This window comes from Telopea speciosissima, chromosome 4, assembly GCF_018873765.1.
Source record: "Telopea speciosissima isolate NSW1024214 ecotype Mountain lineage chromosome 4, Tspe_v1, whole genome shotgun sequence".
NCBI lineage: Eukaryota > Viridiplantae > Streptophyta > Magnoliopsida > Proteales > Proteaceae > Telopea > Telopea speciosissima.
Genome location: NC_057919.1, coordinates 8220967 through 8243683, shown reverse-complemented (window position 1 = coordinate 8243683; position 22717 = coordinate 8220967). Strand labels below are relative to the sequence as shown.

The window sequence follows — 22717 nt, the reverse complement described above, 5'->3', positions numbered from 1 at the left end:
TTTTTTATCAGCTTTTTCATTATCATTTTGTAATCAAGTTGCTATCGTGTTCAGTCTGGTCCATTTTTCGATTTCACATGTATACATAAGGAAATCAATGGGAAAGTTTTGGGTTTTCGATTTTTTTTATGGGGTTATATCCATCTGATTTTGATCTGGTCTTTACATCCTTATATTTTTCACTCTTATATTTTCTATCTGGCCCTGAGTACCGGATTGATAACATTGATCGTCGATTGGGTATATAGTTATTTAAATTAAGAAAAGCCAAAAAAAATAAAAAATGATATGGCATGATTAAAATGGCTCAAAATTCAAATGGAAAGGTGAAAAAATACGATCAAACATTTTAAAAACGATAAAAAAAAAATAAAAACGAACGATACAGATTTTAAATGTTTATATTTAAAAAATACATAACCAAAAGAACGACATAAAATTATGGGACCAACTCATATCTTATTAATATTTGATGTACGCATTATAAGTTTATATAATATTACATGCCACCGACATGTAATGACATCTAATGCCCAACAAATGGGAGCAGGAGAGAGGATATCGCATGATTCATAAATAGAGGGTCCACATGTTAGGAAAGAGAGACACTCTTACGAGAGTGTGAGAGGACTATATAGCCTTTTTCTATATACATATATGACATAAATACAAGGATTATAGAACTTATTAATTTAAATTTATTACACTCAAACTGTGTAAATGACACCTTGTAGGTTATTTAGAGTTTGACACCTTTTAATTGCCCTTTTCTTATTTGATCTATTATTATATCATTATCAAAAATTGTCACATCTTTGCATAGTTTCCAGCACTCATGTGAAATGACATAATTTACCCTTATTAAGAAGAAAAACAAATATGTTATATTACAAAGGTAAAAAGGTAAAATTCTAAATTATTTTAGGAAGTGTTAATAAGAAATAATAAATTATTTTTTGTTTTAGACTTTTATTTTTATTTAAAGATTTAATACTTGCAATTAATGTATATGAGTCTATTTATTCACAGTCCTCAAGGTGTTTTGCAAGTTACCCCAAAAGATGTAGATTAGTCGATGGTAGACCAAGGTGCTTTTTGGTACTCCTTAAGGTTATGAGAGAGGGAATTATTGATTTCAGGCAGTGATTTAAAAACTGGATCAGACCAATCCCAAATTTTATTTTTATTTTTTTTTGGTAGAAGCCAATCCCAATTGAATTGTTATATTTCGGATCGACATGCCAAATTTTGGGTGTTCTAGGTCGATTTTGAATCCCAATTCCGGATTATTAAACCTTGCTTTCATCACATGAGTTTGTTAGCAAAACTTTTTATAGATGATTGTATGTACAAAAATTTTATGGATGATCATAAATCAAAAAAGTTTGAATCAATTACAAAAATTATTTTTTTTTCTTCAATTTGTTATGTTTGAATGAAAAAAAAAGAAAAAATATAAAAATTATAATGACACAATGATTGATTTATACGTCTATCTCTCTCCTCAAATTCAAATTCCGATGACATAATGATCGATTTATGTATCTATCACTCTTCTATAGATGTTTGTTCCGCAATATTTTGATCCATTGATTGATTCAGAGATTTCTACTTCACTGCATCAGAGTAACTCAAACACATTTGTCATTGGTGTGACAGTTTCTCTTAGACTTAGTTCTGTTGCGCAGAAATTGAGAGTAGCAAAGTTGCAGATAGTACAGATCAAGGACTATCAGAATTCAAAAGAAGCAATAGATTAAATGGTATGAATGTTCTACTAAGCTTGTAAATCGGTTTGGTTCCATTCCAAACTTTTGAAATTCAAACTGAATTTGGTCCGTTCAGGTTTGGTCTTATTCGGTTTCAATTGTTCTACCTAACTAGAACCGAATTCGGACCAAATTTATTTGATTCCTAAATTCCATAATTGAATTTGGATGAAATTTATTTGGCTTGGTTCATCTTATTCATTCCACTTTCAATTTTCAATTCTAGTTCCAACTTTTCACCCTTATTTTCCATTCTTAGACTTATTTTTATTTTACTTATGTATTCATTTATTTGTTTTGATAGATATGACTAAAGCCAATAGAAATAGATAAGGAGAACTATTCTAATAGTACAAAGTTTAAACCGATGTGCTTTCTCTTACCTTCCTAACAAAGTAAAATAGTGAAAGAATCTTGAACGTGTCATTCAAATTATTAATAATAATAATAAGTAGAGATCTTTTTTCCTAATAAAAATAATGCAAAAATTTTCATACACAGCCGCACATGTCCACAACCGACATTAAATGCTATGAGATTGACATAAACATCCATTTGAAATGACATAAACACCCTTGCCATCCCTATTTGATGAAGTCGAATGGGAGAATTTAACATGTATGAATACCTTCGCCTAATAATAATTACAACTCTTTTGAACGAAGGAAATTCTCCATAAGTAAACAAATTTTCTACTATGAACTCCTCACACAGAACGTGTGTGATTATACCAATGCTAATGCACTATATCCCAACTTCTCACAAAGGACTTAAGACTCAGGTAACTCCGGCTGTGTTTGGTATGCATTCTAAGTCGATTTTGAATTCTCAGATGATAAAAATAGTTGTTTTCATTGTTCAAGAATGCAAAATTGACATAGAATGCATTCCAAGAATACATACCAAACACATCATCAATGTGTAGCTTCAATTTTTGTTTGTCTCTTATTAAAGGTTTGTTTTTCTTTTCTTTTCTGTTTTTTTCATGTATAAATCAATCGTAATGATTACTTTTTACTCTTCAATTGGTTAAAAAAGAAACTTTTGTTATCAGTATCCAACATACTATCTAGAATACCATTAGCAATAGTACTTTATACAATTTTTACTTTATTTTTCTAACATCTAAGATTCCATTTGTTTGGAAGGATTACTGAAGTGAAAAGAAGTAAAAATTTTCAAAAAAAAAAAAAACAAAAACACTTAGGGTGCGTTTGGTAACGGTCCGAACACCGTTCTTTGCCGTTCTTCCGTTCTTTAAGAACAAAAAAACATGAAAATCTGTTTGGGTTGTCGGTTCATTTTTATGTTCTTTTAGAACGAACCGGAGAGAATCTTTGCCAAAAGAACGTTCTTTATAGACCGCCTCGCATACGTCTGTAAAGAACGAAACGACTAGGCAAAAGCAAAAATCAACTAAAACCCGTGAAAATCCATGAAGGTCTTGGTTTGGGGATACAACCTTGCGATCAAACGTTGGGAAGAGAAGGGGAAGAGAAGGAGAAGAGAAGGAGCAGAGGAGGAGACCTCTACCGCAACTCCGCCTTCAAGGTAAGAACAACAAAACACGATCTCATATCTCTCTCGCTCTCTATCTTGCTATCTCATTCTCTCTCTCTCCCTCTCTCCTCTCACTCTCTCTGTCTCGTTCTCTCTCTCTCTCTCTCTACCCGAGTTGTAGACCCTCGGTGTTAGGTCGAGAAGTCGGATCAAAAGGTATGGATTTCATAAGAAATTGAGCAATTTTAGGGCTTTTGGATAATGTAACACTCTCTCGATGTATCGTATTGATTTAAAAATTCTTCATGTTTAAAATTTTTAGGGTTCTTTGTTTAGTAGATAATCTGTGCCTCAATATGTTATCCGTGCTTCAAATTTTTAGGGTTCTTTCTCTATTTCGCTATTTAACAAAACGCTTGAGGTGTTTTGTGTCCTAGATGGGTTGTGATTCTTTGTAGGTGGATGTGTAATGGAGAAAGATAACTCGATTGGGTTTTGAATATGTTGAAAAATTAAAAGTCAAAAACGATAGAGAGGCCCTAAGCCAACCATTATAAGTAAGACTAATTATGAAGAACTCTAAACAACAATAGTTAGAGGAGCAAAAGAAAGAGATCTCTTGCAAAAGATATGATGGATGCTAGATTGAAAAGATCTCTTGGCCTTGGAAACATGGTGGTTAAGGAAGGTAGAAGAAGAGTGGTATCTAATGATGATGTTGATGGCGAAAGTTTAAGAGAAACTAGAAAGGTAAAGCTTATCTTGTTAATTTCTCTTCCTACTTGTGATCATGAATTGAGGGAAAGAACAAAGGTCTCTGTTCTTTTCTGTTTAAATCTTACCAAGGATTTTGGGTTTCCATGGTTTTGGACAATTTGCCAAGGAAAATGTGTTTGGGTTCCCTCCGTTCCTCGGGGTAATGTTTTATTAATTTGTCTCGTCATATCATATGATTAAAGCTGTAATATATTTCTTATGGTAAATCAGTCCATGGTGAAGGCAATATATATAGCAGCTATGAAATTTCGATGTTAGCTTAGGAAGGAAAATGCAAACCTGCATAGCCATACGGAAGAGAACAATGGGTCTACCTCCCAACCAAAATTTCAACTCCTTAAGACTGTCATTGACACAAACAGGCTATGCCTGCTTTTTATAAGACAATCTTTATTTTTCCATTTCTAGAGGATCGGCCTGTAGTGGTACGAAGCAATCCCCAATACCCATTTATTGGCTGCCAAATAGTGCTTCATAAGGCTGTCATGTGGGCTGTTGAGTCCCTTCCAAGTTATGTTTCACATTGCTGTTGCAATAATAGCACGAAGTGGAGGAAATGATGAGGAAGAAATCCATTAGATCGTGGTGGTGTGAAAGGTGCACTCACTCTATGTGGAGTGTCGAACTCAAAGTCCTGTAAATTTTCAAAGGGAAGATGGGAATCGGAGTTTCATCTCTTTTCCTTCTCTCTTTCTAGTTATGCTTGGTCTTTTTATTTTCTCCTTTCTAGTCTCTCTACCTTAACTATATATGATAACAGATCAATCAAGGGTCTTCCCCTTTGAACAATTGCGCCTTCAAACCTCGCATAGCTTTGGGGAAGATATGGAAGATGAGATCTCTTTTTCTTCTTGTGAATGGATGTATTCATAACTTCCCTCCTGAATTTTCATTTTCCTTTTTTTTTTCAAGTTAGATGCATTCATGTTGACTCTATTGATTTCCCATTTTTGAGATCATAATTCACCTGCTGAATTCCTATGTAGAAATCTTGCTTGTTAACTTTCTCATGCAAATATTCATTTCAATGCGACTCTTTGCTGATTTCTGCATTAGACCTTTGCTCATTTCATTCCTCATGTGAAGATTCATGCTACTGTGACCTTTTTGGTTGTATTTCTGTTTTTAGATCTCTACTTAATGGGTCTTTAGCTCAAATGGGTAGAGCACTTGGAACATGAGCATGTTCCAGGGGATGGTGGTTCAAATCCACCAAGACCCTTTTTATTTAACTGTCATATATAGTCAGCTTATGACACTAATCCACACAAGAACCCAATATTAATGGTATTTTTGAAATTTGACATTTTTATAATTATTTTGGTTATGTTAATGAAATATTTTAATTTTATTGCCAACGTTGGTAAGAGAGAAAAGGGGTTTACAAGTATTTTTTTGTATAATTTAGAAGGAAATGGCATTATTGTAATTAATATCAAATTTGGAAGAACAGGTTTTACCAAACACCATTTTCGTTCTGAACATGTTCTTGAGACCATTACCAAACGGTCATTTTGGTCACGAACGCCGTTCCGGACTAGAAATGCCAAAGAACGTTTTTAGTTAAGAACGGGCGTTCTTTGTTCGGACCGTTACAAACGCAACCTTACAATCATTTTTTTTTTTTGGGGTAAAGGACGCTTGCAACCATTATTATACCACTGATAATATCACAGACTCCAAATCATTTCATATTTGATTATTAAATTTTATTTTATTCCACATCTAAATCATTTGGGTTTATAAAGTACAATAAAAATTACATCTAAAAACTAATATAGTAATAAATTTAAGTAATTTATATTATTTGAGTAATGAATACAAAAGTTTTCTTTTTATAGATTTGAAAACTTTTACCTCCTTTCCCTTCAATTTTCCTTGCATTCAAATGAAATCTCTACAAAATTTGTATGATTATATGTTTCCGCAAAAAAGACAAAGTCCAATACATTTTGCATGTAACTTCTGTCAAGGTGGCAAGGTCAGACCATTTAACTCTTCCTCTCTACTCATAATTTTAGGTATCAGTATTGGGTCGGAGGTATCGGCCGATTCATATACGGAACAATGGTATTGGTCAAAAAGGGACTGTTTTTTGAATTTTCTTATAGCAACCCAATACAACCCGATCTATATCGATATCGGCAAATATCGATACCAATACCAGTGCCGATACTATGAACTAAAACCCTGGATCAAACAGCATTTCTTGAAATTTAAACATCGTTGTGAGCTTATCTAAAGGGGCCCAGGTAATATGGACACTTTGATCTGCTCTTATGTTCCATAGTTTTCTCAACTTTGTAAACGAATTAACCAAAGAAGAGAGCCAACCTCCCTTAACAGGAGGCAATCTTTGATTAATAGTGCAGTAAAACTTTATACCACAACCAAAATGGAAAAATTTAGCAGTCATTATAAAGAATAATTATGTAATAAGCACAATAATATAATTTATTAAATATGGCAATTAAATTTTACTTCACATTTCATCAAAAATATCAATAATGTTGGTTTTTTTTTTTGGTTTCCCAATGGCATGTGAAGTTTAATTACCATATTTGTTTTGGGAGCTGAATTTCAAGATACCTCCATCCAAAGAGAGTTCTCCAGGCGTGTCCTGATTCTATCATAGAACATATTAGATGATGGGTCTCTATAACTTTGTGAAACAAGTGGGACCTCAAAACCCCCTGTGCTCACATGTCAAGTTTCAGCTAAATCAGAGTTGGCCAAGTGGCAAAAATAAATGATTGGAATATTTTACATACAGTTGATAGGAAGAAAAAAAAAACACGGCTAACTTAACAAGTTAGTAAGATATTTAATGGTACTTGAATTGAAACTTAGAAAGATTGCTAGTCCAAATCAGATCTTATATATCAAACTGTTAGAATCACCAAATCATCTAGCAGGTGAACAGTGTACCCCTCCCATCATTTACTTTAAGTCTCTAACCAGATAAACCTTTTCACTTTGCCCCCAAACAAAAAAAAAACTTTAGCACTTGACAAAAATAAGAGTTTCAAAGTTAGTTAAACAACTGAAAAACATGTCTGGGGGAGGGGGAGGGGGAGTTGAAGGTCATACAATGTGAAGTGTTAAACCACATTGCATGAACTCTATCTAGCTCGCCTGGCATCGTCGGCAGTTGAAGGGAACAGCTCAATATACCGTGATCCAATTGTCATCTTGTCCTTGCACATTGCTTTCTTAGCCTCTACAGCTGAAGCAAACTCCACATATGCCTCACCGGTTGCTTTACCATCCGACCTGCACGCAATATGTATCCTGTTTTCTGTCAGCCCAAACTCACCAAAGAAGTCCAGGATCTGAGCCTTGGTCGCAGAGAAGGGGAGGCCTCTAAGCTTAAGGATTTCAGTGTACTCCAACTGGTCCTTGTCAACAGACTTCTTTGCTCGAGGGGGAGGTGGGCTGCCACGGTAACCATTATCATTAAAGCCTTCATAGTTTACCTCCGCAGCTACAGCATTGTAGTAGTCTTGCTTCTTGCACCTAAAGACTTCCACATATCGGTGTCCCATGTTAAAGTGATCCCTCTGGAGCGCAACCTCGGCTTGCATGAGGCCTGCAAAGATGACGAATGCCTCTCCAGAGAAATGTCCACTCTTGTTCACCAGCAGCACGTCCACAATATCTAACCCCGCAAAAAACTTGAAGATGTCAACGTCGGTACAGTTGAAAGGGAGACCTCTGAGACGAACCACAGGGAAGGTTGGGTGGAACCCGCCATTGTAGCTGTAAGGCTGGATGCTTCCAGCAGCACTGCTCACTGTCAAGTAGGGATTTGATTCCATCATTCTCTGCCTCTTTGAGCCGACCTCGTACCCGTCCAAAACCCCCCCGCTTCCCAACATTGCCCTTCAATTATTCAAACCCAAAAAAAAAGAAACAATCCCCACTCAACCCTGTTAATAAAACCAAACCCAACCCACAACTTCCTAATTTCTAGTTGTTTCCTCTGCCTACCATTCTCAAGCATTTTTCATACTTTACCATCCCAATATAAGTATTTAAGCAAAACAAATCCATGAAATGAGAAAGAATGAGGAAATACACCATGGGCAGCACCCTAATAAGGATCAGTGATGCAGATTCAAGGCTAGGACCGCTAGGTACACCCAAAGCATGAGAAGAACCAGGCCAGAGAACAAACCCCCCCCCCCCCTTGCGATTCTGATTTTTGAGTAACTAGAATTGGCTTCAACTTTTGTTTATTATGTAGTGATTCAGCATATTGGTAATGTAGTGATTCAGTCCTGGGGATTTGAGGGAGACACCAATGTGATGTGGAACGAGATGATGGCCTGTATTAAGAGGGTTGCCAAAGATGCTCTAGGGGAAGCGAAGGCTAGTCGTCAGGCCCCAACGGAGACTTGGTGGTGGGATGATGAAGTCCAACTCTACTGTGGTGATTTAATAGGTTGATTGGTGGTCAGTCCAGGCTAGGCTTTGGTGATGATTCCAAAGTCATATCTCTATTTTCTGGTTTTATCTTTTAAATTCACAAATCCCAGTTTCTGATCTATAAACAATTGTTTCTGTTGGTTATTTGCTGGTCAGTACTACTTTTAATCCTTATTTTGATTCGTTATCTTTGAATCAGCTCAGTACAGCAATTGGATTCTGTTCTAGTTGAGCTTCCTTGTTCAAATAGGATTCTTAAGTATCTTTTAATCTACCCATCAAAATCTGCTGAAACACCCTTCAACTAGCCCTTGGTATGTTTCTGAGTTGAGCTTATTAAGCTATAAGTTTTTTCCCATTCTGGTCCTGCAACTCTCTTGTGAGTTTCCTTAACTGAATAGGATTTGACCAGATCTCAGAATCTGACCATCTGATCACCCTGGGCATTTGATATCTTGTTCTCCTATATTAAAATAGCCTCCGACCAGAGTTTCAGCCAAATCTGAATTTTTTATTCTGTTTTATTGGGTTCTCCTAAATTCTGGAAAACCTTAGTTAGTCTGCAATTCTGGTTTTGATTGGTTTATGGAATCCTTACCTTCGGTGACCCAGAACCACATTAATCAGGGAGCCTTAACTCACCACTTTTTTTTGGCCAGCCCAATCAACAGCATACCTCCTGGATGGATCATAGCCTGCCTACCACACACCCAACTGAAAGCCCTAGCACAAGAAATTCTTTGAGCATGTCCACAAGAGACATGCACATAGAACAGCTGCACATCATCTATTTCAGCGGCTAAGGCACAACCCATGCCATATTTCCTCAACTATCTCATTAAAAGAATTTCAAACAGCATTGTATGAGAGGAAATATGTCATAGCAAAGTAAATAATTCTATTAAAGCATGAAGAACCAAGCCAACTGTACAATTACACATGTAGTCATGTACAAACAGATCCATGAAACAATACCACATCCAACTCGCATGCAATAATCTACTTTGTCAAATAAATGGTCTGAGCCAACAAAACCAAAAGGATTCAAAAGTCCGAAAATCAGATATTTTTCTATATCCAAAAAGACAAGAAAATAGAAAGGGCAGTTAAACCACTCCTAAACAATGTCAAGACATCACTTGACAACACAGGAAAGATAATAAACTAGTCACCTCAATATTTACCAGTAATAACATCCTGCATTTTTGCCCAGATAACTAATCAGGCTTTTGCCACAAGACCTCAATAGTGACTCACACTAGCAGGTCGGTTACACTGGCCCTAACCAAACTACAACAGCAGGTGGAAACTCAATCTTGCACAAACCAAGCCTATGCCCAGCCACAATTCATCATGCTTCCACTAGGGAGAAACCTTCTATGAAAAACCCTAAGCATTGGCCCAATGTAAGGCCATACCTACTCAAAGGAATCAAAAAGTTGCTAAATCATGAAACATTGATCAGGTGACTTATGAAATGCATTGATAGTTGTGAATGTAGTAATGTACTCGAGCAAATCCATTTTAAGTGGTACAACTGTCCAAGGCTTAGTGTCCAATGCCATTAAAGATTAAAAAAGTTTATTAGTTAGCCAGATTAATTTGGAAGTCACGTAGAAAAATGTCCATATGGGAACCACACCTGTTTTCATACTTGAACGAATTTAATTTACAGCTCAACAGAGTGTGTTGCATCAGTCCACATGTGGGACGCAGATCCAGTCCAGAATCAGGTGTAATCCTATACAATCAGGGTAAGTTCCTTTTCTATTTTTCACACAATTTGCCCCTACCTGATCCATTGGTTCCTTTACCGGCCATAATCCAAGCATCAACCTGAAAATTTTCACTCTAGTCTAAATCCATATTCCATGATTTCCATCCCCAACCACTGTAATGCAACCCTGGGTTCGAAAAATCCATTTTGGATAGCTATGGACCCACCTAGGTGCCTAGTAGGTCAATAAGCGATGGGAGCGGTGATCTCGTAATTAACCAGATTGACTTGGTAAATGAAAGGGCTAAGGACACAAAAGGAAACAGTATTTATTGAATATGGATAAACTTACAAGGTTTTAACACATGGACAAAAGAGGGTAAACAAATAAGATGAGAGTATTTTGGGAAAAAGAATGTGATACGTTGTTGTTTAAAACAGCATCACCGGCTCATCTTCAAGCTACCAACCAAGACGCAGCAAAGAGGTGGAAACGAGGTTTCTTCGAAGGAGAGAACTCCCTCTAATTCATGGGTCATGGGTCCTCTGTTGGTGCCGATGTTTTGAATTTGGATCCTCTACTACCGAGCTGCCCGGCAGGACTGTGCTGCCCAGACACGGTGCTGCACGCAATGTCTGCCTTACCCCTGCCCAAACGCCTTGCCTGAGTGGGGGTAAGGCGGTCTTTGCGCACAGCACCATGTCTGGGCAGCACGGTCCTGCCGGACAGCTCGGCAGTAGAGGATCTGGATCCCGATGTTTTAGGGGCAGATCACTGAGGTGAAGAACACTCAATTGCCGTCCAACAGAGACCCAAACAACAATCACAAGTATGATATCGAAGGACTGAACTAGGGTTTATGGTAGAGAAGATATTGGGGCTAGGAACCCAGGGATGGAATTGCCTAAGGTAGAGGGACCTCCACACAAAAGATGGGGAAGAAAAGAAAAGAGATGGAGGAAATCAACCTTACAACGTGAGGCACTGTTGGTATTACTAGAACAGAGGTGAAACATAAACAGAGAAATAGGAAGGAGAAGTAGGACAAAAGAGAGGGAAGGAAAGAATATGGAACTGCAGGGGAAAAGATTACCTGAGAAGGGAAAGAGAGGGAGAGCAGAAAGAGAACGACAGCCAAAGTTGCCCAGGCCATGCAGGCTTCAACCAAACAAACAAACCCAATTCATTCTTCGATCTGTTCATTACAGTGGGTTGCTTACATATATAAATTGGGGGGGGGGGGGGGGGAAGAAAAAAAGTTTCTTAACCAAACTCTAAAACTGAAATAGAAGTCAAATCAAATCCTATCTCCTAGTTGCTACTAACGTATCCAACTTCCTACTAAAAGAAAACAGTATAAAAATAAAATAATAGATTACAATATCAACCCAATTTAATGCCTAGATATCCTACTAGACCCAAATCAGATTTGGACCCGGTTCGATCTAGGCTTTCAAAAGGGTTTGTCCCGGTCCACATAAGTGATACTACATCACACCCCCATTGTAGTCCCATTAGCAAACATTCATCAAACCCCAGAAACATCAATCAATAGCAACTTCCCATAGATCAAAATAAAATTTAAAGACAAATTTTCACCCAGACAAAGCTAGGTTGGTGTCAAAAACTACCAAAACACACAAGATGTGTACAATTGTCTAGAGCATTAGACTAATATCCATAGGTGGGGAACCTACTTAGTCAGTCCAACTTCTCCTAACTGCCCATTGATATAAATCCAGAACCAAATTAGATTCCACCAACCCGAGATAAATACCTTTTAAGTCCTAAATTCCATTTCTAAGAACCATCCACAATTATTCTACGAATTTTGCATGATTTTGGCTTGCCATCTGAAAATTCAATCAAACACTCCTCCCACAAACCCAATATCATGAGCATTCAAGATGATTTAGGGAAGTCATATCAAAGCAGAACCCAGCTTCAAAATATTTAGGTAGAATTATGATATCATAATATTGAAATTCACAGAAAAGAAAATTGTGGCAGCTTCATTCTCAATCTTTTCTTCGGGATTTCAAGATCAGCAACCGATCACAACACATACCAACTTCACCATCATTTTATCCCCCTCTTCCTACTAGACTAGTAATCTTAGATCCATTTCACCATACAGGCCATACCATATCTATCCTAAGGCCTGTTGCAAAGTTGGTCTTCCAACAATCATTCCTGTAGACACTAAATTCTAGTCTCCATTAGTCCTTAATCATAGTATGTCAGACAAGATCCAAAAATCTTAAATCTAATAACCCTAAGCTTCATATATAGTGTAAACCCTAATCTCTTCTAGGATACCCACATAATCACTGTGACACTGTCCATCCTGTGATTTTAATATTAAAACAACAACGGTCTTAGTTTAGCTGCTTCAAATATCAACCACCATAGAGAGGGAGTACAACTTCATACAAACTTTGCAGAGAATCATACCAAATATCCTCCAATTCCATGACTGAAATGCTAACAACAACCGAATTGGCATCACAATTTGAAACCAACCAAAACATAAGGAATACAAAGTTGGTTAAGGAACCCTAAACCCATTAAGAGTCCAAAAATTCCTTCACTTCCCAAAACCTCAAGCTTCAGCACCCTAGAATCTGATTCCTTCTAGGTCTACATCAAACAATTGCTAGACCACGTGAATATGGCCAAAAGAATAGTTCTTTTACTTTTAAAAGCGGTTATTGGATGCCAACACTTGACGCCCAATAGGCCAAAATAATAATGCACAAACAAAAGGGACCAGGAGTATGTGAAAGATGAGAGGAAGGGTTGACGGTAAAGGACTTGGATTAGTTTGAAACTTGGAAAGGATTTGGGATTCTTCTGATTTTCTTCCCCCCCACCTTTTTTTTTTTTTTTTTTTTTTGGGGGGGTGGGGTGTTAAGATTTAGTAGAGAAGTATATTCTCTTATATTAGTAATAAAACCAAAAAAAAAAAAAAACAATATAGTTAAAAACGCAGACAGACTATATGAGGGGATATGAAACTGTTTGGAAATTGTAATACTGAACCACAACCCTTAGATGATCAAAACTATTAATTTTAAAAATAATAACTATAAGGAAAAGAAAGCTACTTAAATACTTCTTTTTTTCCCTTTTTTCTTATGAGGGGGAACAAAAGACCCAGATAATAACATACTGGCTTACCCATTCATTAGACATTGGAATGGAATAACAGAAAGCTTTAATCCAAAAACTCAAGGGCAAAGTAAAAGCATCAGTAACTTAAAATTGTCTACACATGAACTTACCTGAAGTTCAGAGATCAAGTGTAAGACATCATTTGCTGAAACTTAGAACCAATTGAAAGATTTTAAAAAAAAAAAATAGAGGAGTAAATCTAGTAGCACAAAAGAAAGAGATCGGGAGAAGCAATAGGTTAGCTTATCATATTTGAGGAAAATAAAGTACTCCTACAAGTCATCGAGAAGAAAGGAAAAAATTACTATTTAAAATAAAATAAAATAAAAGATCAGAAGGTCAAGTCCATATTCTATTGTCAGAAAGAAATAGAATAACTGATTCACACCTGAGTAGACTGGGGTCCAACATCAATCCCCAGAAATCTCCCCATATATGTAAGTATTCACTAGAAAGCTAAGTTTGATATAAGCTACTGGACTTACAACCCATGGAGGGCACTCAAGTAAGTGACAATACCTCATAATCAACAAAATGAGCCGCTTGAAATCAATAATGCATACAACCTAATTTTCCCATGAGGTCAGAAGGTCAAGATACGTTTCAAACTCGAGCATTAATAGTTTAAATCTCATAAGTTTCAGGAAGGAAGCTCTACCGTTAAATTAACCTCTCCCCTCTTTCCACTCCAATAAAAGCTTGACCTTATGCTCTTAGTACAATATTCCGGTACGACTGAGTGTTTCTCAACAGCAGCAGCATAAAATATCATGAAACTAATGTTTACTAGTCTCAAAACCAGCGATAACATAAAACAGAACCATAAAAAACATCCATTCCAGAATCAAACAACATAAAATGGTGTCTTACACCAGGATACAGCATAATAATTCAAAACCTAACGAACCCAAAAAAACCATAAGATCTTTTACTATGGAAAAATCTTGAGAGACTAAAGCTTTCACATATAAAGTGTTCATTCCAGAGTGACAATTATTCATAAAGAAACACCGTTCTGTGTCCAATAACCATACTAAACCCACGGGAAAAAAAAAAAAAAAAAAAAACCTAACTAGTTCCAAACATTTGTTCTGTCAACAAAATTGAGATGAATAAAAATAACAAACAACAAACCGGGTCGACCATATACAGACAACAAATGAAAATTCTGCCTTTCTGTGAGAATTGAAAAGGAAAAAGGTACGCAGAGATTTGTTTGAACTCACTCTCTGGATCCGTACATGGTGTTGAAATTCGAAAAGCTCCTTGTAAATCTCAGCTGGGAGTAAAAAGAATAAGCGAATTCGAACTTTTGAAAGAGGGAACAAGTAAACCCCAACCCGCTGGCTCTCAACCTAAGGAGACGAAGAAAACCAGAACCCTAACCGCAGAGCAAAGCAGAGTGCCCTTCCGCGGCTTCCGCCCACCACGTTTAATAATAAGGGAGAGGTTTTCCCGTTTCTGTGAGCAAGCGGCGTAGATTTACAAGGACACTTCATGAGATAAATAGAAATCGGAGGACTCTGTCCGGGAGTATGGTCCCTGCTCCCGCACACCGATGGAGCAAATTGGTAAAATGATTGCCTCACCCCCATGAAAGGCATAAACTGCATTCATGATGATGCTTACTTGCGCACTCCCATTGGCCGGTACTAGCACAGGAACCATGCTTTCGGACAGATAACGCATTATGAATACATAGATGCTAGTGTACCTATGACAGCGGCTCAGATAACCTTTTCCCTACTAATAAATAGGGGGGTTGTTCTCTGTGTTGCAGCGCAGGCTGCACCCAAGAACATGGGGTTGGGCGCAATGACCACCCTGCCCCCCTAAGTGGCAAGCCTATGTGCCTGGGCACAACCTACGATGCGGCACAAAAAACATTGTCCCTACATAGGGATAAGATAAGAGATCCATGCACCAGCTTCGGGACCAATGAGATTATGCATATACAAGAGCATCAACATGGATGGGATTTTTAATTTTATGAGGTATGGGCCGGTAATTTCACGTGCTCCTGTGTTTGAATGTAGGATCCACGTGACTAGACAACGTTCTTCTTCTTATAGGGATTATAATGACTTGTAGGTTTTGGTATAATTTCGATAATTATTTCCTGGATTATTTTAATTTGGTAAGGTATCTGATATGATTTTTGCACCATATTAATATGATATTGATACCAATTTTAATATAGTCTTGAAATGCCCTATTTCAGGAGAAATCCATCTCAAATATTTAACGCTACATTTTAATAAACATGTGTTTATAACGAGTGTAAAATCTCATGTGAAATTTGTACTAAGAATGAAACCAAAACAAGCCATTCTCTTTCTCTCCTCAAACCACCTCTTTTCACATCCCCTATCCCACCATTGAAATAATAATAATAATAGTAATAGCAATAATATTGTTATTATTATTATTAATAATAATATAGGAAACCGAAGAACAGCCTGTTTATGGCCCCTTTAGCTCATTTAGTGATCGTTAACCGATCGACCGATTGTCATTGTATTCATGCGTGCCCTATGGAAGCCCAACTCCATAAACGAGCGGTCACAGTGCAAGGGTTAGGATTGGTGTGGCCCGGTCAAACCCAATCGAAACCGACCGGTTGACACCCCTAAGATATTCGTAAGTTAACCCAACTAATTGCATATCAATCTCTTCACAAAACAATATCATGTGATGGACTACATGTCTGTGATTTTATTACCGCCAAACTCCAATTCATCGAATGTGCTAGCACAAATATTTTGTGTCAATGATTGGATCAAAATATTTTTCAAAATAATAATATTATTAAATAGTATAACAACGATTTGTAAAACTTTACAAAACTGTTACCGAATTTGGATTTCCGTCCAATTGTATACAGAACTTTCTCCTTGATATTCACCAATAGAGCAATGGATTTGTGTTGACCATCTTTCTCGCTCCCGATCAAATATCATGAACAAAGTACATCGATATATAGTCATGAACTCATCAACCTTTGGTGCGCCTGTTGCGTCAAGAAATCGTCGAGCGGTCCTGTGAGTGCCGTCACCGCAAGTGGACCAAAGGGGTCAACAGAGAGAACCGGTGTGGTCCGGCCTAGGGCTCTCCGATGCCAAAGTTAGATCTCCTGGCGCAAACAGATGAATAGTGATTATTCAATATGAGTTTAGATGTCCCTTGATGGGGTTGCGTACCTTGCCTTTTATAGTAGCATATGGCGGTGTATGGCGGTGTGGAGAGTCCCCGTTTGATGGCGATTGTGCCGTTGAGTGGATAGAGGCCCTGGGTAGCGGGGCTCTATCCTCGATTAGCCATCTCCCCGTGGGAGGGAGTGTCTGGTGGCATCGGGATCCTTGGTGGATAGATACTGCGTGTGGTGATAACGCCCTTGGTGCTTGAATCCGTCTGGATGACGTGACCTCTAAGCGGCGGTCTAGAGTCCTGGTAGTGACATGAGTCTTAGCGATACGATCGGATCGTAGATGGGTGGCCCCACCTCACGTGCCCACGATGTTGTGCCTGGTGCGGGCCGCGCGGGTGAGGTGCGCTGGATGTGTGGTAGCGCTGGATGTGTGGTGCGCCTAGGTGAGGCCGCGCCCAAGTGGTGGCCGCGCCGAGTGAGGCCGCGCCCTGGTGAGGAGGCTGCGGCCGGTGAGGCCGCTCCCGGTGAGGAGGCCGCGCTGGGTGAGGAGGCCACGCCTGGGTGAGGCCGCGCCCGGTGAGGAGGCCGCGCTGGGTGAGGCGCGCTGGGTGAGGAGGCCGCGTCCGAGTGGTGGCCGCGCCCCAGAGTGGTGGTCTTGGGACCCGGTTCGTTCCCTTTAGCTATGGAGCGGGTCGTTTGTGACACGTGGCGATCGTTGATTGGCCCGGTGAATATTGGATGTATCATTTGCCCCCACTCTCTTGGGATAGGATGTCCAAGAGAGTAGGTGTCTTTGCATAGTGAGGGTCCTGCGAATAGACTTTCTGTGGGGTTTGCTGTAAATCCACTAATGAGGTAGGAGAGGTTGGGGGTTCAAACCTTACCTCCTACACTTTTTCTTTTGTTTTTTGTAGGTATATGTTCCTTCCTCTCCCTTCTTCTTTCACTTCTCATTTCTCTTTCTTACTTTTTGTCTCCCCTTTTGCTCTCCTTTAATTCCCCCTTTTTGTCTTTTGTCTTCTCTTTGGTGCCCACCATGTGCTTGTTTTTGGGTCACCTCCACTAATATCCATTTTGCTTGATTTTGGGTCCTTGTGTTGGGGTTGTGTTATCTTGGTGCCTTGGTTTGCTTGGAAGGCTTGAGTGGTGCTTGGCTGTGCCTTGCCTCTTGTGACCTCTATCCCTTGATTGTGCCTCGTGGTGTGGCTACGTCATCGCCGTGTGCTTGCCCTTCCGCGCGGTCACCTTTTTCCGAGGTAAATCGATCCCCACCTTTTTTTTTTTTTTGTATCGTGTCTCCTCGGTCTCGGTGAGGCCGCGCTGCTGGTGTAGCCGCGGTGAGGCCGCGCCCTGCGGATGTAGCCGCGGTGAGGCCGCTTTGGGTGTGGCCGCGGTGAGGCCGCGCCTGCGGGTGTAGCCGTGGTGAGGTAGCACTGGCTGCGGTGAGGCCACACTGGGTGTGGCCGAGGTGAGGCCGCGCCTGCGGATGTGGCCGCGCGGGGTGGCCGCGCTGAGTATGGCCGCGCTTTGGTGTGGCCCGAGCCTTACGGGTGTGGCCGCGCCCGGTGGCCGCGCCTAGGTGTGGCTGCGCCTTCTGGTGATGCCCCGCCTATGGTGGCCGTGGCGTGGGTGTGATGGACCCTCGCTCTTCTTCCTGTTCTTCCTCTTGTATGTGATGGATCTGCTTGTTTATATTTCGCAGTGGCATTCTTTTCATTTTTCTTGCCGGCTTAGGGAGATTGCTTTCTCGAGTAAGTAGTTCGTTCCCCTCTTGTCCTTCATGTCGTTCCCGGTGACCTTGGCCTGCTTGATCGGGGTTGGATCTTCGAGGAGCGTTCCCCGGATCGCCTTCTTACGTGGGTACTCCTCCTCTATACCCTCCCCTAGTGATACGATGGAAGAGTGGGACCTTCTAGTGTCTCCGGTCCCCGTAGGGATCGTCGACCCTACAGGGGCGGCATCCTCGGCCGCCGAGTCCTGGCGATAGGTTAGGCCACATTGCTAGCATCTTGTCACCTTCGACTTGGTTTCCCTCCGTGAGGAGTTCCATATTCCGCCGAGGTCATGTTGCGTGCTCCTGGGCCTAGCGAATATGCCTTCTCTCATCGTGCGGGGAGATCTGTCTCTACCGTTCATTTTCCTCCAGGGCCTTCGCCTTCCTATCCTCGCTTCGTCGAGTTAGTGTTAGAGCATTGGCACCTCACCCCTGGGCGGTGTTGCCCAACTCTTGGAGGGTGATATTGGGTTTCTATGTCTTCTTCGCACTTTGGGCGTGCGCCACTTGTTCCCCTTTTCTCCCACTTTTATCTCATGAAGAAGGGGAACCATGGATGCTATCACTTTGCTCGCCGCATGCTCAAGGGGCCCTATGCCTCTGTGGAGCTTCTCACGGGGATCACTAGTCACGTGAAGTATTGGAGGGATCGCTTCTTTTTGCCACGGTCCCCGATGCCCATTACGGTTTTTAGGGAAGTTATTGACCTCAAGAGGGTCAACCGGGGCTTGAGTGAGTGATTTTGAGGGTGACTCCCTCAAGGCGTGCACAGGTCGCGATCCGTTCCACGTCCGGGAGTTGGACTCGGAGGCCTTCTGTCTCTCACGGAAGGCGAGTCTGGTAAGAGCATTGTCTTTTGTACTTGATTGGCATGTTGGTATTTGAATGTATGTGTCATCGATTGGTTGGTCGATCTATGCGGTGGATACGCATCCGGACTTGATTTGCTCCGCGATAATCTGCGGAGGAAGGCCGCTTCTCGGGGTGGTCCATCTGCTGGGTGGCCGATGTTAGTGGTGCTTACGCGCTGTGGTTGTTGGAGCAAAGCGGAAGGGTGGACCGAGGACATGCCGCGTGACGAGCTCGGCGTGCGGGTTCTCCTTCCCCGTACTTCTCCGGTGACGATGGCGTTCCGGGCTCGTGCCTCTGCCTCCCTCTGTTGTTCCTTACCGGATCTTCGTGTGCCCCTTTCCAAGGGGAAAGGTGTGAGTTCCTCGGCGAGTACGCCATCGATCTTCCCACGTTGGGTGAGTCCCCAGTGATCACCTTGGGCGTCTTGGCGAGAGGCTCGACCTTGGCGAAGCCGGCGTGTCGCGGGAGTGGGTGGATAGGGGTAGGCTCCCTACCGCGAGGATGGCCTTGCGAGAGGCTTAGCGATGCTTGTCAGCTCGGACCCTCTACCATGACATGGCTTGGTGAGTTATTCCTTTTCTGTCTCATCATGTCCATTGCTCCATTTATTTTTACATTATTTTATCGCTTGCCATGTTGATTGTAGGTCCATCATCGTATTGCGAGGCGGTGCTTCGCGAGGGTCACGCTTCTCGTGAGGTGCGGATACAACGCACCTGCGTGGCGTGGAGAGGAGCTCCGAGGTGCAGTCGATGCCGTGGAGAGGGCCGAGGCTGATGCACGGAGGGTGTCGGGGGAGCTCGGTGTGGCGTCGGGAAGCTCCTAGAGGTGTCGAGGAGCTACGCGTGACCTCTCTTTGGTGCGGCCGAGAGCTCGACTAGGGTTCTTGCTTTGGAGGAGGAGCTTCATTCATTGAGGGGAAGGCATGGGGTGGAGCGGCATCTGCGTGAGTGAGCGTGTGCTGAGTTCCGGGCATCCTCTGCGTTCTCGTGCATGTTCAGCGCAGCTTGACTGCCTATGAGGGAGGGATCCGGGACTTAGCCGCTTGTGTCTGGAGGTGACCCCGACTATGACTTCTCTGTCTTGGGGTTTTCGAGTTTCTTCTGCGGCGCTTTCGGGTGTAGGCTTGTGGTGGAGGCGCTCGGTGTCGAGTGGAGGCTGCCCGCACTGAGGGGGTCTTCTGCGCGCGTCCTCTGAGGCGGACATGATGTCTCCAAGCCCAGGTCGGAGGCGACCCACCACTCGTGATCCCTTGACCTTACGGTCGTCCCGATCCTGTAGACGTCTCAACCTTTTTCCTTTTTTTTGAACTTGAGTTGTAACTACTATGACTTTTCTATGTGATCGCTTTTGCTTTTCTTTGATTGCCTTGTCTCTTGGTGATTATTTGCGCGTTGATGCTCTCGACCCTTGATAGTTAACGCCTTGGCGTAAAACCTCAATGGTGGCATGGCGCCTTAGGCATGAAGCCTCGGTGTTGGCATGTTGCCTTAGGCTTGAAGCCTCGGTGTTAGCATGTCGCCTTAGGCATGAAGCCTCAATGTTGGCATGTCGCCTTAGGCCTAAAGCCTCAATGTTGTCATGTTGCCTTAGGCACGAAGCCTCGGTGTTGGCATATCGCCTTAGGCACGAAGCCTCGGTGTTGGCATATCGCCTTAGGCACGGCCTCGGTGTTGGCATATCGCCTTAGGCATGAAGCCTCGGTGTTGGCATATCGCCTTAGGCATGAAGCCTCGATGTTGGCATGTTGCCTTAATGTAGTGGCCGTGATTCGATTGAGTGGTAGGAGAAGACAAGTATTCTTGCAACATTTCTTTATTTTGATGAAATTCACATTGTCCTTGATGTCGTCTCCATCACTTCATGTATCACTACCACTCTCTTGCTATGCTTCTCCGATAGTACTTCTTCGGATGTTACGAGTTCGTGCAGGTCTACCTTCTTGCCCCTGAGTCTTCAGCGGTAAGTCCCTGGGCGTATCTGCTTGGAGACTATGTAGGGTCCTTCCCGATTGGGTGACTTCCCATATGCAGTGGTGCGATGCACTTGCCCTCCAAGTACTAAATCTCCCTGGTGGAATAGCCTTTCCTTGACTACAGCGTTATAGTACACAGCGATCGTTCTTTGGTAGGCGACGTTCCTTAGTAGTGCTCTTTCGTGGACCTCATCTATAAAGTCTAGGTTCGCCCTCGGTCCGTCGACATAGGTGCGTTCATTGAAGTGCGAGAACCCTATGGGACATAGCGCAGACCTCTCCGGCGCCAATGCTTGATGCCATATGCTAGGCGGAATGGGCTCTCTCCTGTGGGCGTCCGTCTTGTAGTTGGTATGCCCACAAGACGCTTGTAGCTCTTCTACCCACTTGCCTTTGGCTCCTTCTAGCCTTTTCTTGACTCCTTCCGCGTTACATTTGGTGACCTCCACCGACCATTGGCACATGGGTATGCTACAACACGAGCCGATAGTCGATGTTGTAGGTGTGAGAATGCTTGGAATTTAGAGTCTGTTGAATTGTTTTCCATTATCGAGACGAGGATCCGTGGTACCCGAACTTGAGATGACGTCGTCGCGGACGAACTTCTCCATCTCTGTCTCATTATCTTGGCCAAGGGTTTAGCTTCAACCCACTTGGTGAAGTAGTCGATCGCGACGACCCGGTACTTTCTGTTTCTGGTGCTGCGGTGAAGTTGCCTAAGATGTCTAGTCCCCACATGGCAAAAGGTATGGGGTTGAGGATTGATGTCGGCTTGGTGGCGGGTAGATGAAATCTTGGGGCGAACAAGCGACATTGCTCGCACTTCTTGGCATATTGGATGGCCTCCTCTTGCATTCGTGGCCGATATAGTCCCGGCGGAGGATTTTGTAGGCTAGGGCTCGTCCCCCATGTGGCTTCCACATATCCCCTCATGGACTTCGGCTAGGCGTACTCTGCCCCTTGGGTCCTAGGCACCGGAGTAGTGGTCTTTGTTGCCCAGGCTTGTACGATCCAGTCTGGGGCGGTGTGCTGCGCTCTCATCCCGATCTTCCTTGCTTGGCCTTGTCTTACGGTAAGACATCGTTCGGAGGTAGTTGAGTAGAGGGTCCATCCGGCTAGGTCCCTCCAGTGATCTCGTTAACTGCTTATCCTTATACGTTGGCTCATGCGGGATCTCAACATAGATCTGCGCTAGCCAAATTTCGGAGTTCCTCATTGGCGAGCTGGATAGGGCGTCGGCGGTGGCGTTCTCCTCCTGGGAACTCGAACCATCTCAAACTTCTCGAAACCCTCGATCAATGCTTGAGCGCGTGCTAGGTATGATGCCATCCTCTCATCTTTTGCCTCATACTCTCCATTCACACGATTCACCACTAGTGGGAGTCGCTCCGGGCGGATAGGTGTGTGACTTGGATGGCTTTGGCCACCCGAGTCCACTAGTAATGCCTCGTACTCTGCTTCATTATTGGATGCTTGGAAGGTGAATCGGAGAGCATATTGGATACGAAATCCCTGGGTGGTTAATATGAGCCCAGGCGCGCTTCTGCCGCATTGCTCGACCCGTCCACGAACATGTCCCACGATCGTGATCCTTCTCTTCGG

General features: G+C 42.1%; 1 protein-coding gene and 1 non-coding gene across 2 annotated transcripts; both read right to left on the bottom strand.

Moving 5' to 3' along the window:
- Positions 1 to 7120: 7120 nt before the first annotated feature.
- LOC122658511 (heterogeneous nuclear ribonucleoprotein H-like) lies at positions 7121 to 14771 on the bottom strand. The gene is made up of 2 exons (XM_043853506.1): positions 14593 to 14771; positions 7121 to 7928 (listed from the first exon to the last, which is right to left on the bottom strand). Exons 1-2 carry the CDS (start codon positions 14607 to 14609, stop codon positions 7169 to 7171), a joined length of 777 nt encoding a protein of 258 aa, XP_043709441.1. The 5' UTR covers positions 14610 to 14771; the 3' UTR covers positions 7121 to 7168.
- On the bottom strand, positions 13439 to 13503 carry LOC122660607. Its single transcript, XR_006332720.1, has one exon. It is a non-coding gene; the product is annotated as a small nucleolar RNA snoR101 (small nucleolar RNA).
- Positions 14772 to 22717: the final 7946 nt, after the last annotated feature.